The sequence below is a fragment of the Nannospalax galili genome, unplaced genomic scaffold (assembly GCF_000622305.1).
Source record: "Nannospalax galili isolate Female #2095 unplaced genomic scaffold, S.galili_v1.0 scaffold517, whole genome shotgun sequence".
Classification (NCBI taxonomy): Eukaryota; Metazoa; Chordata; class Mammalia; order Rodentia; family Spalacidae; genus Nannospalax; species Nannospalax galili.
In genome coordinates this window covers 1,691,249-1,705,403 of record NW_008340098.1, presented here as the reverse complement: position 1 = coordinate 1,705,403, position 14,155 = coordinate 1,691,249, and the positions used below count along the sequence as shown (strand labels likewise).

General features: G+C 47.2%; 2 protein-coding genes across 3 annotated transcripts in view; both read left to right on the top strand.

Annotated features, from left to right (window-relative positions):
- The window catches only part of Mpv17 (mitochondrial inner membrane protein MPV17), a 15,609-nt gene extending 4,818 nt beyond the window's left edge, over positions 1-10,791 (top strand). The window contains exons 3-8 of one of the 2 annotated variants that reach the window (XM_008835050.3): positions 7,443-7,558; positions 7,774-7,866; positions 7,957-8,052; positions 8,267-8,299; positions 8,545-8,597; positions 10,544-10,791. In XM_008835050.3, the coding sequence (XP_008833272.1) occupies positions 7,443-7,558; positions 7,774-7,866; positions 7,957-8,052; positions 8,267-8,299; positions 8,545-8,597; positions 10,544-10,613 (461 nt within the window). In that variant the 3' untranslated portion in view covers positions 10,614-10,791. Of the gene's footprint in view, positions 1-7,442; positions 7,559-7,773; positions 7,867-7,956; positions 8,053-8,266; positions 8,300-8,544; positions 8,598-8,686; positions 9,076-10,543 lie in introns of those variants that run through there. The other variant, XM_029564481.1, reaches the window with a different exon arrangement.
- A 2,387-nt stretch (positions 10,792-13,178) lies between these two features.
- On the top strand, positions 13,179-14,053 carry Ucn (urocortin). Its single transcript, XM_008835052.3, has 2 exons — positions 13,179-13,264; positions 13,518-14,053. The coding sequence occupies exon 2, from the start codon at positions 13,531-13,533 to the stop codon at positions 13,906-13,908; it is 378 nt and encodes a 125-aa protein (XP_008833274.1). The 5' UTR covers positions 13,179-13,264; positions 13,518-13,530; the 3' UTR covers positions 13,909-14,053.
- Positions 14,054-14,155: the final 102 nt, after the last annotated feature.

Sequence of the window (14,155 nt, the reverse complement as noted above, 5' to 3'; positions counted from 1 at the left end):
GAAAAGAAAGTCCTTGACTGGTGAATAGGAGATGTGAAGGAGCAGTAAAGGCAAGAGTAATTAGCATTCCAAGTTCTAGACAGGGAAACTAGAAAAAAGTCAGAACAGGGCAATTTTCAAATGTTAATATGAGAGTCCATTGGAATTTCTTGACAAGGGCTTCCAAAAGCATCCCTCTATTGGGTTCCTCCTCATTTTTCTTTTGTCTTTCAAGGCTGGACTGTAGAGTGATGGTTTCAGGATTCACTTTCACGTATTTTGATAGCACCACATGGAGGCAGGATCTGGGGGCTCTCAGGCAGTCCCCTGCATTCTCAGCCCCTCTGTCAGAGAGAGGCCAGAGGGAGGCCAGAACTTGGCACTCTCTGGTGGTCTGCTGAGATCAGAGACTTAATTTTTATTTTATGTGTATGAGTATTATGCCTGCCTGTATGTTAGTGCACGCATGTTGTGCAGTGCCTGTGGACGCCAGAAGAGGGCATCAGATCCCTTGGACCGAGTTACAGATGGTTAGTGGCCTTGTGGGTGCTGGGATTTGAACCTGGGGCCTTCTGCAGGAACAGCCAGTGCTCTTAATTGTTGAGCCATCTCTCCAGCCCACAACCTTGAATTTTTGATCCTCCTGCCTCTCCCACTCAAGTTCTGGGATCACAGGTGTTCACCACCACACAATTTATGCAGTGTTAGGGGTTGAACTCAGGTCTTCTGTGTACTAGGCAAGCACTCTAACCAACTGAGCTATATCCCTGGGCCTGGAAATTTTTTGTTTGTTTGTTTGAAAGAGAGTCTCCTTGTAGTCTCAGCCAGCCTTTTCTTTTTTAAAAACAGTGGTGTACGCCTTTAATCCCAGCACTCGGGAGGCAGAGGCAGGAGGGTCTCTGCGAATTCAAGGCCAGCCTGGTCTACATAGTGAGTTCCAGGACAGCTGGGGCTACAGGGAAACCCTGTCTCAAAAAGACCAAAAAAAAACCAAAAAACAAAAACACAAACAAAAAACAAAAACAAAAATAACCCAGATTTTTATTTTATGTATATGAATGTTCCTGAATGTATGTAAGTGCACCATGTGACTGCAGTGCCCAGGGAGGCCAGAAGAGGACCTAGATTCTCTGGAATTCGAGTTAAGGATGTGTGTTAGCTGCCATGTAGGTGTTGGGAATTGACTCCAGGTCCTCTGCAAGAGCAGTCAGTGCTCTTAACCACTGACCATCTCTCCAGACCCAAGCTCTTCTTTTTATAGTGGCGGGCTGGGTTTGGTCCGCTGTCCATAAATCTAAACATCAATAAGTATCTTTTGGTTAAATTTACTATATATCCCAGGCAGGCCTTCAACCCTGCCTGGGCCTCTCAAGTGTCTATCACAGGCATAAACCATACCTAGTTCATGGATAAGTACCTTAGCCTTGGTTTTCCAGAAGGCAAAGCCCAAGCTTATGTGTAGGTTAGGAAGTAATTCCTCTTGGGGTAAGAGAGAACCAGTATTAAGGGTGCATTATTAAATTGGCCCCTCTTATGGGCTGCTGGTAACCCCATATCTTGGAAGTGACCAAGAAGCTCCTTGAAATGCCTTATAAGATGAATAGTCATTTCTGGAGGAGAGACCTTTATCCACAAGCTTCCATCCCATACTGATCTCGACACTAACTCCCCTCTGCTATCGTGTTGCACGTGTGTAGTCACCAAAGGCATCAACAGTGAGACCCCAGCTATAATGGGCCTAAAGCAAGGATCTATCAGTTTGAGCTGAATTAATGACTGGAACAAAGAGACAGGTGAATCAAGATCTGAAATGGTTCAACGGAAGTGTCTAATACACCAGTTTTGGGCCAAGCCAGAGTCACAACCAGGGCAGCCTAGGGAAAGGTTGACTGTGTGTTCTGCAAAGTCTGAGTCAGCCTTATTCCTTCCTTTCTGGAGGTCTCTTCTACTCTCCAGTGGGCCCAGAGCCCAGGGCCCAGCTCCATCCATTGTAGGCTATTAGAGCAGAGCAGCTGTACTATCTGAATCTAGCAGGCCTTTATACTAAAGAAAGGGAAACTGAGGCACAGGCTAGGTGTGACATGCACTTAGGCCTCATGTGGTCAGTGATAGAGCTGACGTTAGAACCTAGGCCATTGCTTACTGTACTTGAACCCTATACTTGAAAACTATTGGGGCTTCAGGATGCTGGGTGTCAGCCCAGCTGGTCTAGGTTTAAGCCTGACAAGCCACAGAACTGTCCAGACTGTATCATTTTCTTCTCAGTAGGATGGTTATTGACAAGAGGGAGGTAAGCATTCAGACCCTTCCTAGAGGATGTGCTTCCCTTCTCTGCAGAGCTTCAGCTCCCAGAGCCAGGTCTAGCTCCTACCCCAGCCAGGGCAGCAGTTGGCAGCACTGCTGGCCCCATGCCAGTAATATCCTACCTACAGAGCCAGCCTCCTGTGCTCAAGGGCATATTTCCTCTCATCTAGGAAGCCACTTCCTGCCCCTCATCTTCTATTAACACTTTATTTTTCTTGTACATAAAACTCTTTCCAAAAACCAGTGAAGGAACAAAATAGGAGAAACAAGGAATTTACCCCTACTCACACCTTGGAAGAGGGTAGGAAAATTGGGGCTTTTCCCTTGGTAGGCAGGTGATGGTCTCAAATAGATCTAGGCCCAGAGGCAATGATCCCTTTCCCTTGCCTCCTGGATCCAGTGGAGAGTGATGGAATGAGAACTGGCACCTACCCAGGAGCATGATGTCACACTCACAACCAGTGTCTACTTGCTGGGCTCTGTGCCCAGCCTGGCTTTGGGGCACCACTGTCCAGCAGCCTCTTACCCAGTCCCATCAGGGCTCTGAGCATTATGTGTTTACAGACCTTCAGCTCCCAAGTCCAAGGAGAGGGGAACCAGAGTGCTATACCATTCAGGTCAACAAGATATATCCAGGAAGTCTCCTAGAGGCTGCAGTCAATTTGAGAGCTTGGGTTCTGGGTTGGATGAGAAATTTGAATGTTTGAGTCTGTCCCATTGAAGACTTACTTGGACCAGAAATGCAACCTTTACTCGAATTAAATCAAAGGCAATCAGTAACTCTGATCCTCTGTGAGCAGAAGACAAACTTCTGGATACTGTTCATCTGAAATGAACAGACCTGGGTGGAGCTACAGAGCTCTACCCCATCTCCTCAATCCTGTTGATACTGTGTCACCTGGTACTACCTCAGGCTTGATGGGTATAGTATGAGGCCTAGAATCTGTTAGGTTTGGGCTAGAGGCTACTTAGGCCACACTCACCTGCAGCAGCCTCTTTCTCTTAACATCACAGGTGCTGTAAAGGAAATAACAGACACCATACTGTGGCTGTCTTGAGAGTCTGTGATTCTCACTTCCCCAGTGGAAGTTTTCCAAGTACCCTAAGCAAGCTGAGGCACATCCCATATAATGGACAAGTGGCACATCCCATATAATGGACATACATTAACCAAAAGGGCAAATCTTTTCCCATTCTCTGCTGCCCAAGAATCAGACAGTCTGACTGCAAACACATATTATGGGCTACTCATGGCATGGGACTTCTCCCCCACCCAAAAACCTAGAAAAGGGAACCCCCTTAGTCTCATAGATGCACAGTCCATCTTTTCCAGTGACTGAAGGCGTCCAGAGCTGTGGTATCAGGAACTTGGTTTTCATTCTAGCTCTGCCTTCATCTTTTGTGACTATTAATAAGTTTTTGTTTTGTTTTGTTTTGTTTTGCTTTGTTTTTATGAGACAGGGTCTCACTGTGTATACCTGGCTAGCCTGGAACTCACTGAGATCTGTCTGTCTCTACCTCCCAAGTACCAGGATTAAAGCTGACATCATTGCCCAGCTGTTTTGGAGTGTTTGTTTGTTTGTTTGTTTGTTTGTTTTTGAGGTAGGATCTCACTACGAAGCTCTAGTTGGCCTATACTCAACAACATAGACCATATTTGCCTTGAATTTATAGCAATCTTGCCTCTGCCTCCTAAGGATTGAGGTTACGGGCATGTGCCACCATGCCTGCCTAGGAAGCATCTTTGATATGTAGGCCCTTTGAGATGTTACTTGGATAGGAGCCTCTGGTGGTAGCCCATGGCCTCTGAGCTTGCCCCTGCTTATGCTGAGAATGCTCTGACCTTGCTCCCTGGCCTTGAGTTGATCCAAACTCTCCTCTCTACTAGGTTACTTTAAAGACTTTTCTTCTTGTTAGATTGGTATATGGCTATTAAATATTAGAGTCCATTGAAAACTATCAGCATCTGATCAAAGTGGACAGTGATACTGTCCATTCCTTTGTTTGCCAAGTGCCTTCATCCTTCTCAGGGTGACCCTCCCTTTTATGCATGGCTACAATGGCCCCTTTCCTCCCTGAGTACATAACTGATGTGTGAGGCCAGAGGAAATAAGTGCTAATTTCTTGGGTTCCCTGTGATCTTAACACTTTGAACTTGGCATGTGGTTCTTCATATTAAAACCAGGCTTCTTCATGCCCTTCCTCCAAGAAGTCCTGTTTGAGGCTGTCCATTTGATAATTTTCTTTTGATTATTTTCTGGGCATCTGCCAGGGACTTGGTTAGATGTTGTGGGGAATAACAGAACAAAAGTATCTAGGTTTCATCTCTTGCTCTCCAGAAGTTCAAACCTTGCCCTTGAGGAGACCATGTCTGTTTTGGGGAGACCTACTTTGGGAGTTTGAGGAGAAATGAAGTAGTACTGACTTGATGGGATGCTGGGGGAAGGGAAGAGCTACTCAATGGCCAGCTGCCCAGGTCACCTAGGGATGCCCGGCACCAGCTTTAGCTCCTAGCTTTCCCCAGCTGCCTCTGACTAGGCTGCTCTGGGGAAGCTCTGTCCAGAGGGTATGGGGGAAGAGCAGCGCTGTGTGTGCAGCTAGCATGGACGTCAGAGCGAGCTCCAGGCTAAGGAACGAGGTTGAAGGATGTGTTTGCCCAGTTCTAATTGAGGGCATAGGGACAGCAGTGGCTTCAAGGCTAGTGGGGACTCTCATTACTCAGTGAGATAGATAGATGAGCTGGAGATCATGTCATTCCTAAGCGGCCCTATGAGCATTTGCTAGAAACCATCATGTCACATTGATAGATTGAGGGCTATGTAAATAGTTTTCAGTTTTGTCTGGGCTTCTAGGTGGGTTTCTGAATGGGGCTGCTTGGTGTTGACTACAAAGTTAGGGAGGGGAAGCGGATGCAGAGGCCTGAGGGCAAATGGCTCTAATCTGATTGCTAACTCAAGGGTGTGAGAAAGAGTCTAGGTTTGTCTTCTCCAGATAGTAGTTGACAAGGACTCTTCGTTGTGGGGACTCTTACTATCTCAACAAGCCATCTTCCTGTCTGGGACTATTTGAACACTCATTATTTCGAAAAAGAGTTATCCATGCTGTTTTCTTTTCTTTTTCTTTTTTTCCTGGAACTCACTATGTAGACCAAGCTAGCCTTGAACTCACAGAGATCCGCCTGCCTCTGCCTCCCAAGTGCTGGGATTGAAAATGTGAGCCACCATGCCTGGCCATCCATGCTGTTTTCTAAAATAAAAACCCCAAGACCAAAGAGAAGGACATTGACCAGAGTCTTGAATTGGGCTGGAGGAAAAGAAACAACATCCTTTACTGTTTTTCACATGATCTTTTTTTTTTTTTTCCTCAAAATCATCTATTTACTGTATAGGAACCTTAAAATTTCAATATGGAGCTTACAACATTGACCAAAGACTTTCTTCTTTACTATCCAAAATATGACCTAGCAATCAGAAATAAAAAATTTGATTTATTTAGGGGTCTTCTTCACCCTCCTCCCTCCTTTCTTCATGGTTGGTTTCTCTTTTATTTTTATTATTTTATTTATTAAAAAATATTTATTACTTTTATTATTTTATGTGTATGAGTGTATTGCCTGCATGTATGTGAGTGCACCCATGTTGTGCAGTGCCGTGGAGGTCAGAAGAGGACTTCGGATTCCCCTGGAACTGGAGTTAAGGACGCTTTGTAGCTGTCATGTGGGTGCTTAGAATTGAACCTGGGTCCTCTGTAAGAGCAGTCAGTGCTCTCAACTGCTGAGCCATCTCTCCAGCCCTTATTATTTATTTATTTATTTGTTTGTTTGTTTCTCTTTTTGAGACAGGGTCTCTCTGTAGCCCCAGCTGGCCTGGAACTCACTCTGTAGACCAGGATGACCTTGAACTCACAGAGATCCACATGCCTTTGCCTCCTGTGTCCTGGGATTAAAGAGGTGTGCCACCGTGCTTGGCTTATTTTATTTTTTAAAGGTTTATTATTTTTATTTATGTGTATGTGTATCTGCCATGTGTGTGCAGGTGCCCACAGAAGCCAGAAGAGAGCATCAGATCCCCTGAAGCTGAAGTTACAGGCTGTTATGAGCAGTCTGACATGGGTGCTGAGAACTGAACTTGGGGCCTCTGGAAGAGCAGCAAGCTCTCTTAACCACTGAGCCATCTCTCTAGTCCCAATTTTATTTTATTAAAAAAGCACATCCTTTTAAATTTATTTTTATGTGTGTGCACCTGCCTAGTTTTGTGCCCCATGCTTGCAGTGCCCACAGAGGCCAGAAGAGGGCATAGGTTCCCCTGGAACTGGAGTTACAGACCACCATATGAATGTTGGGAACCAGATCCTCTGGCAGAGCAGCAAGTACTCTTAACTGCTGAGCCATCTCTCCAGGCCCTTTTTGATTTTTTTTTTTTTTTTTTTTTTTGAGACAGGTTTTCTCTGTAGCCCCAGCTGTCCTGGAACTCACTATGTAGACCAGGCTGGCCTCAAACTCAAAAAGATCCACCTGCCTCTGCCTCCCAAGTGCTGGGATTAAAGGCCTGTGCCACCATGCCCAGCCCTTTTTGAGTTTTAAAAAGTTTATTTATACTTTTTATGTTTGAATGCTTGCCTACATGCATTTATGTGTACCATGTGCATGCCTGGTAGTTACAGAGGCCAGAAGAGGGTGTCAGTCAGATTCCTTGAAACTGGATCACAGGCAGTTGTGTGAGCCACCATGTAGGGGCCTGGGAACCAAACCCAGGTTCTTTACAAGAGCAGCAAGTGCTCTTAACCACTTAGCCATCTCTCCAGCCCTTGTTTTTGTTTTTTGTTTTAATTTTTGAGGCATGGTCTCACTATGTAGCCCTTGCTGGCCTGGGATTCCCTGTATAGCCCAGGCTGGCCTCAGACTCACAGTAATCTTCCTGCCTCTTCCTCCCAAGTTCTGTGATTCCAAGCATGCACTACCATATAACCCCTCATCCTGGTTTCTGATAGGATACATGTGAGATGTTGACCATCCTTGAGGGGCAGAGGGCTTCAAGGTAGCAGGAAGGGGCTGCTTATTTCCAGAAAGAAGCCCTGGGGCTCAGAGTGCCAGAGCCTCATTTGGTCAGCAGACTTACCTTTTGGGAGATGTCCTTACAACACTTGTGTACCCTGCGCAGGCTCCCTGATGGGCCTAGGTGACATTATCTCACAGCAACTGGTGGAGAGGCGGGGTCTTCAGGAACACCAGGCAGGCCGGACCCTGACAATGGTATCTCTGGGATGTGGCTTTGTGGTAAGTTCTGCTTGAGTGGAGTGCAGTGCTTTGGGCAGTGGAGGTCATTTTCTGCTGTAGTTGCCATTGGCCTCTCCCACTGAGGCCAGCCTGAGCCGGCTTTTTTAGGCTCTGTTTTCCTCAGGATTTGGCTTCTGACACCTAGGGGAGAAGCCTTGTGTTATAAAATCCAAGTCCCTGTCACTACACCCTGCTGCCCTATCTTTTACTTTCAGGGCCCTGTAGTAGGAGGCTGGTACAAGGTTTTAGACCGGTTCATCCCTGGTACCACCAAGGTGGATGCACTAAAGAAGATGTTGTTGGATCAGGTGAGCTAAGGACAAGGGAGTTGGGAAGGGCGAGCCTGGTTGGAGACAGAGTAGGGTACTCAAGAGCTTTCATTAATTTCTCTTCTCTAGGGGGCCTTTGCGCCATGTTTTCTAGGCTGCTTCCTCCCACTGGTAGGAATACTCAATGGACTGTCAGCCCAGGACAACTGGGCCAAACTGAAGCGGGTATGTGTCTTAACTGGCAGGCTGGAAGGTTTAAGAGAAGAAGGCAAGCACAAGTGACATGCAAGGAGAGCCCCAGGATGGGGAGGGAAGGTGCCAAGGGGAGTGTAGGGCAGGAGTGTCCTCTTAGAGCTAAAGTCCACATGTGATACTCATGCAGGGATGTGGCAATTGCTAGGATATATGAGTATTAATTGTTCCTTCTCTGTCTCTGCAGGACTATCCTGATGCTCTCATCACCAACTATTATGTAAGAGTTAACCCCTCAACTGCCTGTCTCCTTCAGTCCAGAAATGCCCTGAATTGAGGCCCTCCTGGCATAGGACTCCCTCTGTTAGGATCACTCTTTCATTCCACACGTGGGCATTGTGCTCAGGGAAGCGCTCACTTCAGCCTTTTCTTGTGTGTAGAAGTTGAGGTGGGGCCAGGCAAAGCAGAGAGTCTAGGGATTGGGTGAGGGAGGCAGCCATTGACTTTCACCTTCTCTTTTTGTAGCTCTGGCCTGCTGTGCAGTTAGCCAACTTCTACCTGGTCCCCCTTCATTACAGGTATGACTCATTCATACTCCACCCTTACAAGAAGATCCACATTTCCCATAGAGATAAAATGATCCTCATTTCATCTTCACCTGCTTTAGACCCTCAGCCAGCACACTCTGCCCTGATGAAAGCTCCTCAGATTCAGGCATTTCATTCAGAACCTTTGGACTTTTATAGAGACCATCCTAAAGTGTCCCTGACTGACTGCTATCTCCCTTGGAAGGATCCTTCGACAACCCTTGTCTCCTTCCCACCTGGGCTCTACACATTTGGGAGTTTATCTGCAGAGACAGGGCTGGGCTGGGCTGCACTCACAGCCTAGGTTAGCCAGAAAGGTAGACTTGGAGGCCAAGTAGGAGCCTTATCAGGTTAGTTATCAGGCTCATTATTATGTCCTGGTAAGAAAGGTTGTTGTTGGGGCTGGAAAGATGGCTCAGTGGTTAAGAGCACTGACTGCGCTTGCAGAGGACCCGTGTTTGACTCCCAACACCCACCTGGCAGCTACAAACTGTCCTTAACTCCAGTTCCAGGGGAATCTGAAGCCCTCTTCTGACCTCTGTGGCATTGCATGACATGGGTGCACTCACATACATGCAGGCAATACACTCATACACATAAAATTTTAAAAAATAATAAAATATTTTTTAAAAATTAAAAAAAGAAAGGTGGTTGCTTGACTGCAATTTTTAAAAAAATAGAGTTGGATGTGGTGCTATTGTCCTTTAATCCTAATATCTGGGAGGCAGAGACAGGCAGATCTCTGAGTTTGAGGCCCTCCTGGTTTACATAATGAGTTCCAGGCTAGCCAGGGCTATTTATGTATTGAGTCCTTGTAAAAAAAAAAAAAAAAAAAAGTAGGGTGCACTACTTTAATCCCAGCACTCAGGAGGCAGAGGCAGGTCGAGCTACGTGAGTTCAAGGCCAGCCTGGTCTACATAGTGAGTTCCATGACAGCTGGACCTACAGGGAGACCATGTCTCAAAGAGACCAAGGAGGGGGGGGATTCAAGAGGACTGGAAAAATGCTCACAGATAAGGGATCTTGAGATCAGGGGAAAATGATGAGACTTTTGAGAGATGACATGGTTGAAGTTTATACAAATAGCACACCTGAAAAGAATGCTGAGTTACGAACCCAATCTTAAACATCAGGCTTCTTTGAAGCACTCTTTCAAACTAAAGCAAGGTTAATTTAAAATAAATAAGAGGCTGGGCATGGTGGTACATGCCTTTAGTCCCGGCACTTGGGAGGCAGAGGCAGGTAGATCTTTGTGAGTTCAAGGCCAGCCTGGTCTACATAGTGAGTTCAGGTCAGCTGGGACTACAGGGAGACCCTGTCTGAAAAAGACAAATAAATAAATAAAATAAGTAAGATAGGCCTGCAATGGAAGGGCATGCTTGGAATCCCAGCACATGGGAGGTAAAGGCAAGGAGCTTCAAGAGGCTTTTTATGTGATAAACAGTATATTTTTGGAAAATGAAATCTTGGCTGATAGAAGATGGACAGATACATTTAGAAAGGCCTAGAGATATGGATGACAGACTTATTTGTTGGAAGAGAGCTCCTGGGGAACTAGCTCGGGGAAAGGGTCCTGACTGCCAAAGCTGATGATCTGAGTTTGATCCCTGGAACCTACGCCATGGTGGAAGGAGAAAGTCAACTCTAGAAAGTTGTCCTCTGACTTCTGTGTTCACTCATGCATGTGCACATACAATAAATTAATGATGAGAGAGAGAGAGAGAGAGAGAGAGAGAGAGAGAGAGAGAGAGAACAAGCTCTGAGATAGCAGAACTAAGCTGGCTGTCTTCTGCTCTGAGCCAAACAGTCCCTGCTCCATAGGGTTTGAAGGAAAAAGACCCAAATCTGGAAATTCTCAGAGTAAATCCTCCTCCATTGCACCCTCCATTCCCTGTCTCTACCCTTCTCCTCTTGACAATACTGTTCCTTTCCTTTAGGTTGGCCGTTGTCCAGTGTGTTGCTGTCATCTGGAACTCGTACCTATCCTGGAAAGCACACCAGCTCTAAGTCTGTCTTGCTCCACTGTGTTCACACATTGGAGTGATGCATCTTGACTCTGGAATGGACAGACAGCCTCTTCAAAGAGAGCACTTCAGGGGCTGGAGAGGAGGTTCAGCTGTTAAGAGTGCTCTTCCAGAGGATCTGAGTTCAGGTCACAGCACCCACATGGGGCAGCTCACAACCACCTGTAACTCCCAACTCTAAGGATTCTAATGCCTTCTGGCTTCCATGGGCACCTGCACTCACATGTACATACCTTCATACAAACATACACATCATTTCAAATAAAATTTTAAAAAAAAATTTAAAAAGAGTACATCAGTGTCTGTGGGGTAGGGCTGATCAGAGCTTAATGGAATTAGTGCTCTGAATTGTTACATTTCACTCTAAAATGTAACTTTTTGAAATCACTAAAATCTTTGTAGTATTGTCGCTCTGACACTTGGTGGGGTCATATTCTGAGATTTGTGTCCTTAGGCAATTTTATCATTGTGTGCATGTCACAGAGTGTAGTTAGACAAACGTAGATGTTTTAGATCATGTTGCTCAATATGGCTGTCTTGATGCAGTGAGATATAGTAAGCTCAGATGTGTCAGATGCTGCCAGTGTGACATGGCATACTGTTTCATAGGAAGTTTTTTTCATATGTAGAATATTCTAGAATAATGTAGTAAATTCATAAATCATAGCATTATCATGTATTATTAAGTTGCATATACTGTATGCAATTGCACATGCATTACTGGCGTGTTACTGTCAGCATAGTAGGTTTGTTTCTACCAGCATCACCCCAGACACATAAATAATGCATTGAATTAAGATGTTATTAGTCAGCTAATGTATCACTAGGTAATAGGAATTTTTCAGCTCTGTTATAATATGGAACCATCATCGTATATGTTGCCATCATTGACTAAAAGGTCATTATTATACAGCATAACTGTGATCTTATTCCTACCACAGAGAACACACTCCATAGATATCTGTTGAATCATATGACCTTCCAGCTTTACATCCATATCTGTTTGTTTGTTTGCTTTGTTTTGTTTGTTTTTGAGACAGGGCATCCCTGTTGCCCCAGCTGGCCTGGAACTCACTGTGTAGACCAGCCTGGCCTCAGTCTCACAGAGATCCACCTGTCTCTGTCTCCTGAGTGTTGGGATGGTGTGTGCCACCATGCCCAGCTACACTCATATCTGAAAAATTAACACTCATCTCCACTTTCCATAGACACATCTTCCTTGTTTGCAGTGTTCGGGATTGAACTCAGCCTTGTGCATGCTAGCGAAGTGCTCTACTACTGAGCTACATCCATAGCCTAAAACATCTGCTGTTCTAACTCTTCCCAGTCCTAATGAGCTTTGAGACTCTCTCAAGGTCTTTATGGCACAGCAATAGGTATGTTATTGAGTATGTAATCTGGACCTGCAGAGGTCATGAGTAAGACCCAGCAGAATGTCTATAGCAGGAAAGAAGTGAAGGCCCTTCAAGCCTGGCCTTTTTTTAAAAAATATTTTTTTATGTGTATGAGTGTAGTGCCTGCATGTAGGTAAGTGCACCCATGTTGTGCAATGCCAGCAGAGGACGGAAGAGGATGTGGATCCCCTGGAACTGTAGTTACAGACAGTTGTTAGCTGCCATGTGGGTGCTGGAAATCGAAGCCGGGTCCTCTGCAAGAACAGTCAGTGTTCTTAACCGCTGAGCCATCTCTCCAGCCCCAAGCCTGGCCTTTTAAAAAACAAAACAAAAGGTGGACATCTGTGGGAGTGAGGTACTTTGTCCACACCCTGAAATGGTTGCCAAGTAGGAACTTGGAATCCAAGTGTTCCCACTTCCTACCTAATGATCTTAACTTCTAGAAGGTCAAAGATGTAGTAATATTGTTTCTTTGATCCCCAGAAGAAAATTTGACCTTTGCTAAGGTGTCACGCAGAAACTTAGACAGAAACTCAGAAACAGACTGGCCTCTTAGGATCTGAAAGCCAGGGATCCTTTTATGTAGCACAGTCTGACACCTGTAGAATTTAGATTCAGTGATTGTAATAAGATCAAGAATCCTGGGAAACTAATTTCGGCAGAGGGTGTGGGGTGGGACTGCGTTGGGCGAGTGCCAGCGGTGCACTTCTGATCTGTTTGGGGACCCGAGTAATGGGCCTAATGGACTGGATCTAAACACAGGGTCTCCTACAGCTTCTAGCCGAGGATGGGATTCAGCACTACGGACAGCTCCAGAGTCCCACCTCCTTTCCCTCCCAGGCTAGAGGGAAACCAGGGACAAACTGGACTGGTCTAGGGCACTCCCTGGTCACTGTTGCTAGTTCTGAGAGGGGGAGGGACTCTGCATCCCAGGGAAATATTTATGGCGCAGCTGGCTTCTCTCTTACATCCAGTGCTGCTCCCAAAGGGACACAAAGCCTAGTGTCAGGAGGCGCGTCCCTCCCGGGGCGCGACACTGCTGGACTGGAAGCTGTGGCTGTCATTGCTTCTACACTCGGTTCATGTTCTTCGCTGACGTCAGTCGGAGCTGTCCTGGTGCTATATAAAGCTGGCGGCGGTCCCGGGACAGACCCCGTGCTCCCCAAGGCGTCTTTGGCCGGCCCCGGGGGACAGAGACTGGAGCTCCGTCTTCCTCAGGGCAGACACTCTCCTACAACCTGTGAGTGGCTCGGAGTAACAGTCCATACTCGCTTAGCACCAAGACTCCGCTCTCAGCCCACCCACTGAGACCTGCCCGGAGGGAAGGAGGGAGAGGGGAGGAACTGGACTGGCACGGCAGGTGGGACTGGTGGGCAGGTTGTGGGCCCTGGGCAGTAGCTAGAGGGTCCTGGCAGGAGCGCAGGGCGTGTGCGGGAAGGGGCTCATACCACCTGCGCTGCTCCAAGCGCACCTCGCTGCCCCTGTGTGTTCAGGGCAGGCGGCACCATGAGGCAGAGCGGACGAGCTGCGCTTCTGGTGGCGCTGCTGCTCCTGGCACAGCTGCGCCCGGGGAGCAGCCACTGGAGCCCGGCGGCAGCGGCGGCGGCGGCGGCGTCCGGGGTCCAGGATCCGAATCTGCGCTGGAGCCCTAGGACGCGGAATCAGGGCGACGGGGCCCGCGCGCTCCTCTTGCTGTTAGCGGAGCGCTTCCCGCGCCACTCGGGATCCGGGACGGCAGGGGAGCGGCCGCGACGGGACGACCCTCCACTGTCCATTGACCTCACCTTCCACCTGCTGCGAACTCTGCTGGAGTTGGCGCGGACACAGAGCCAGCGCGAGCGCGCAGAGCAGAACCGCATCATACTCGACTCTGTGGGCAAGTGACCGGCCCCGTGTGGGACCACTTGACCCTTTCTCCTACCCTGGGGCTGGAGCGTGCGTGACCGGAACTGGCTCAGTCCCGCGGTGCAGCACCTACCAGAGACACCCTGAGCATTCTGCGTGGCTATTTTTTTTTAATAAAACTGCTCAAGAGCTTATATCTTCTGTGGTGGGGATAACAACAGTAGGGAGGGGACGTATAGGAGAGTGGGGCAGGAGAGACCCAGATAGATGCTAAGCGGGGTCGGAG

Coding starts and splice junctions, on each gene's coding strand:
- Ucn (XM_008835052.3), top strand. CDS start 13,531: ATGAGGCAGAGCGGACGAGCTGCGCTTCTGGTGGCGCTGCTGCTCCTG.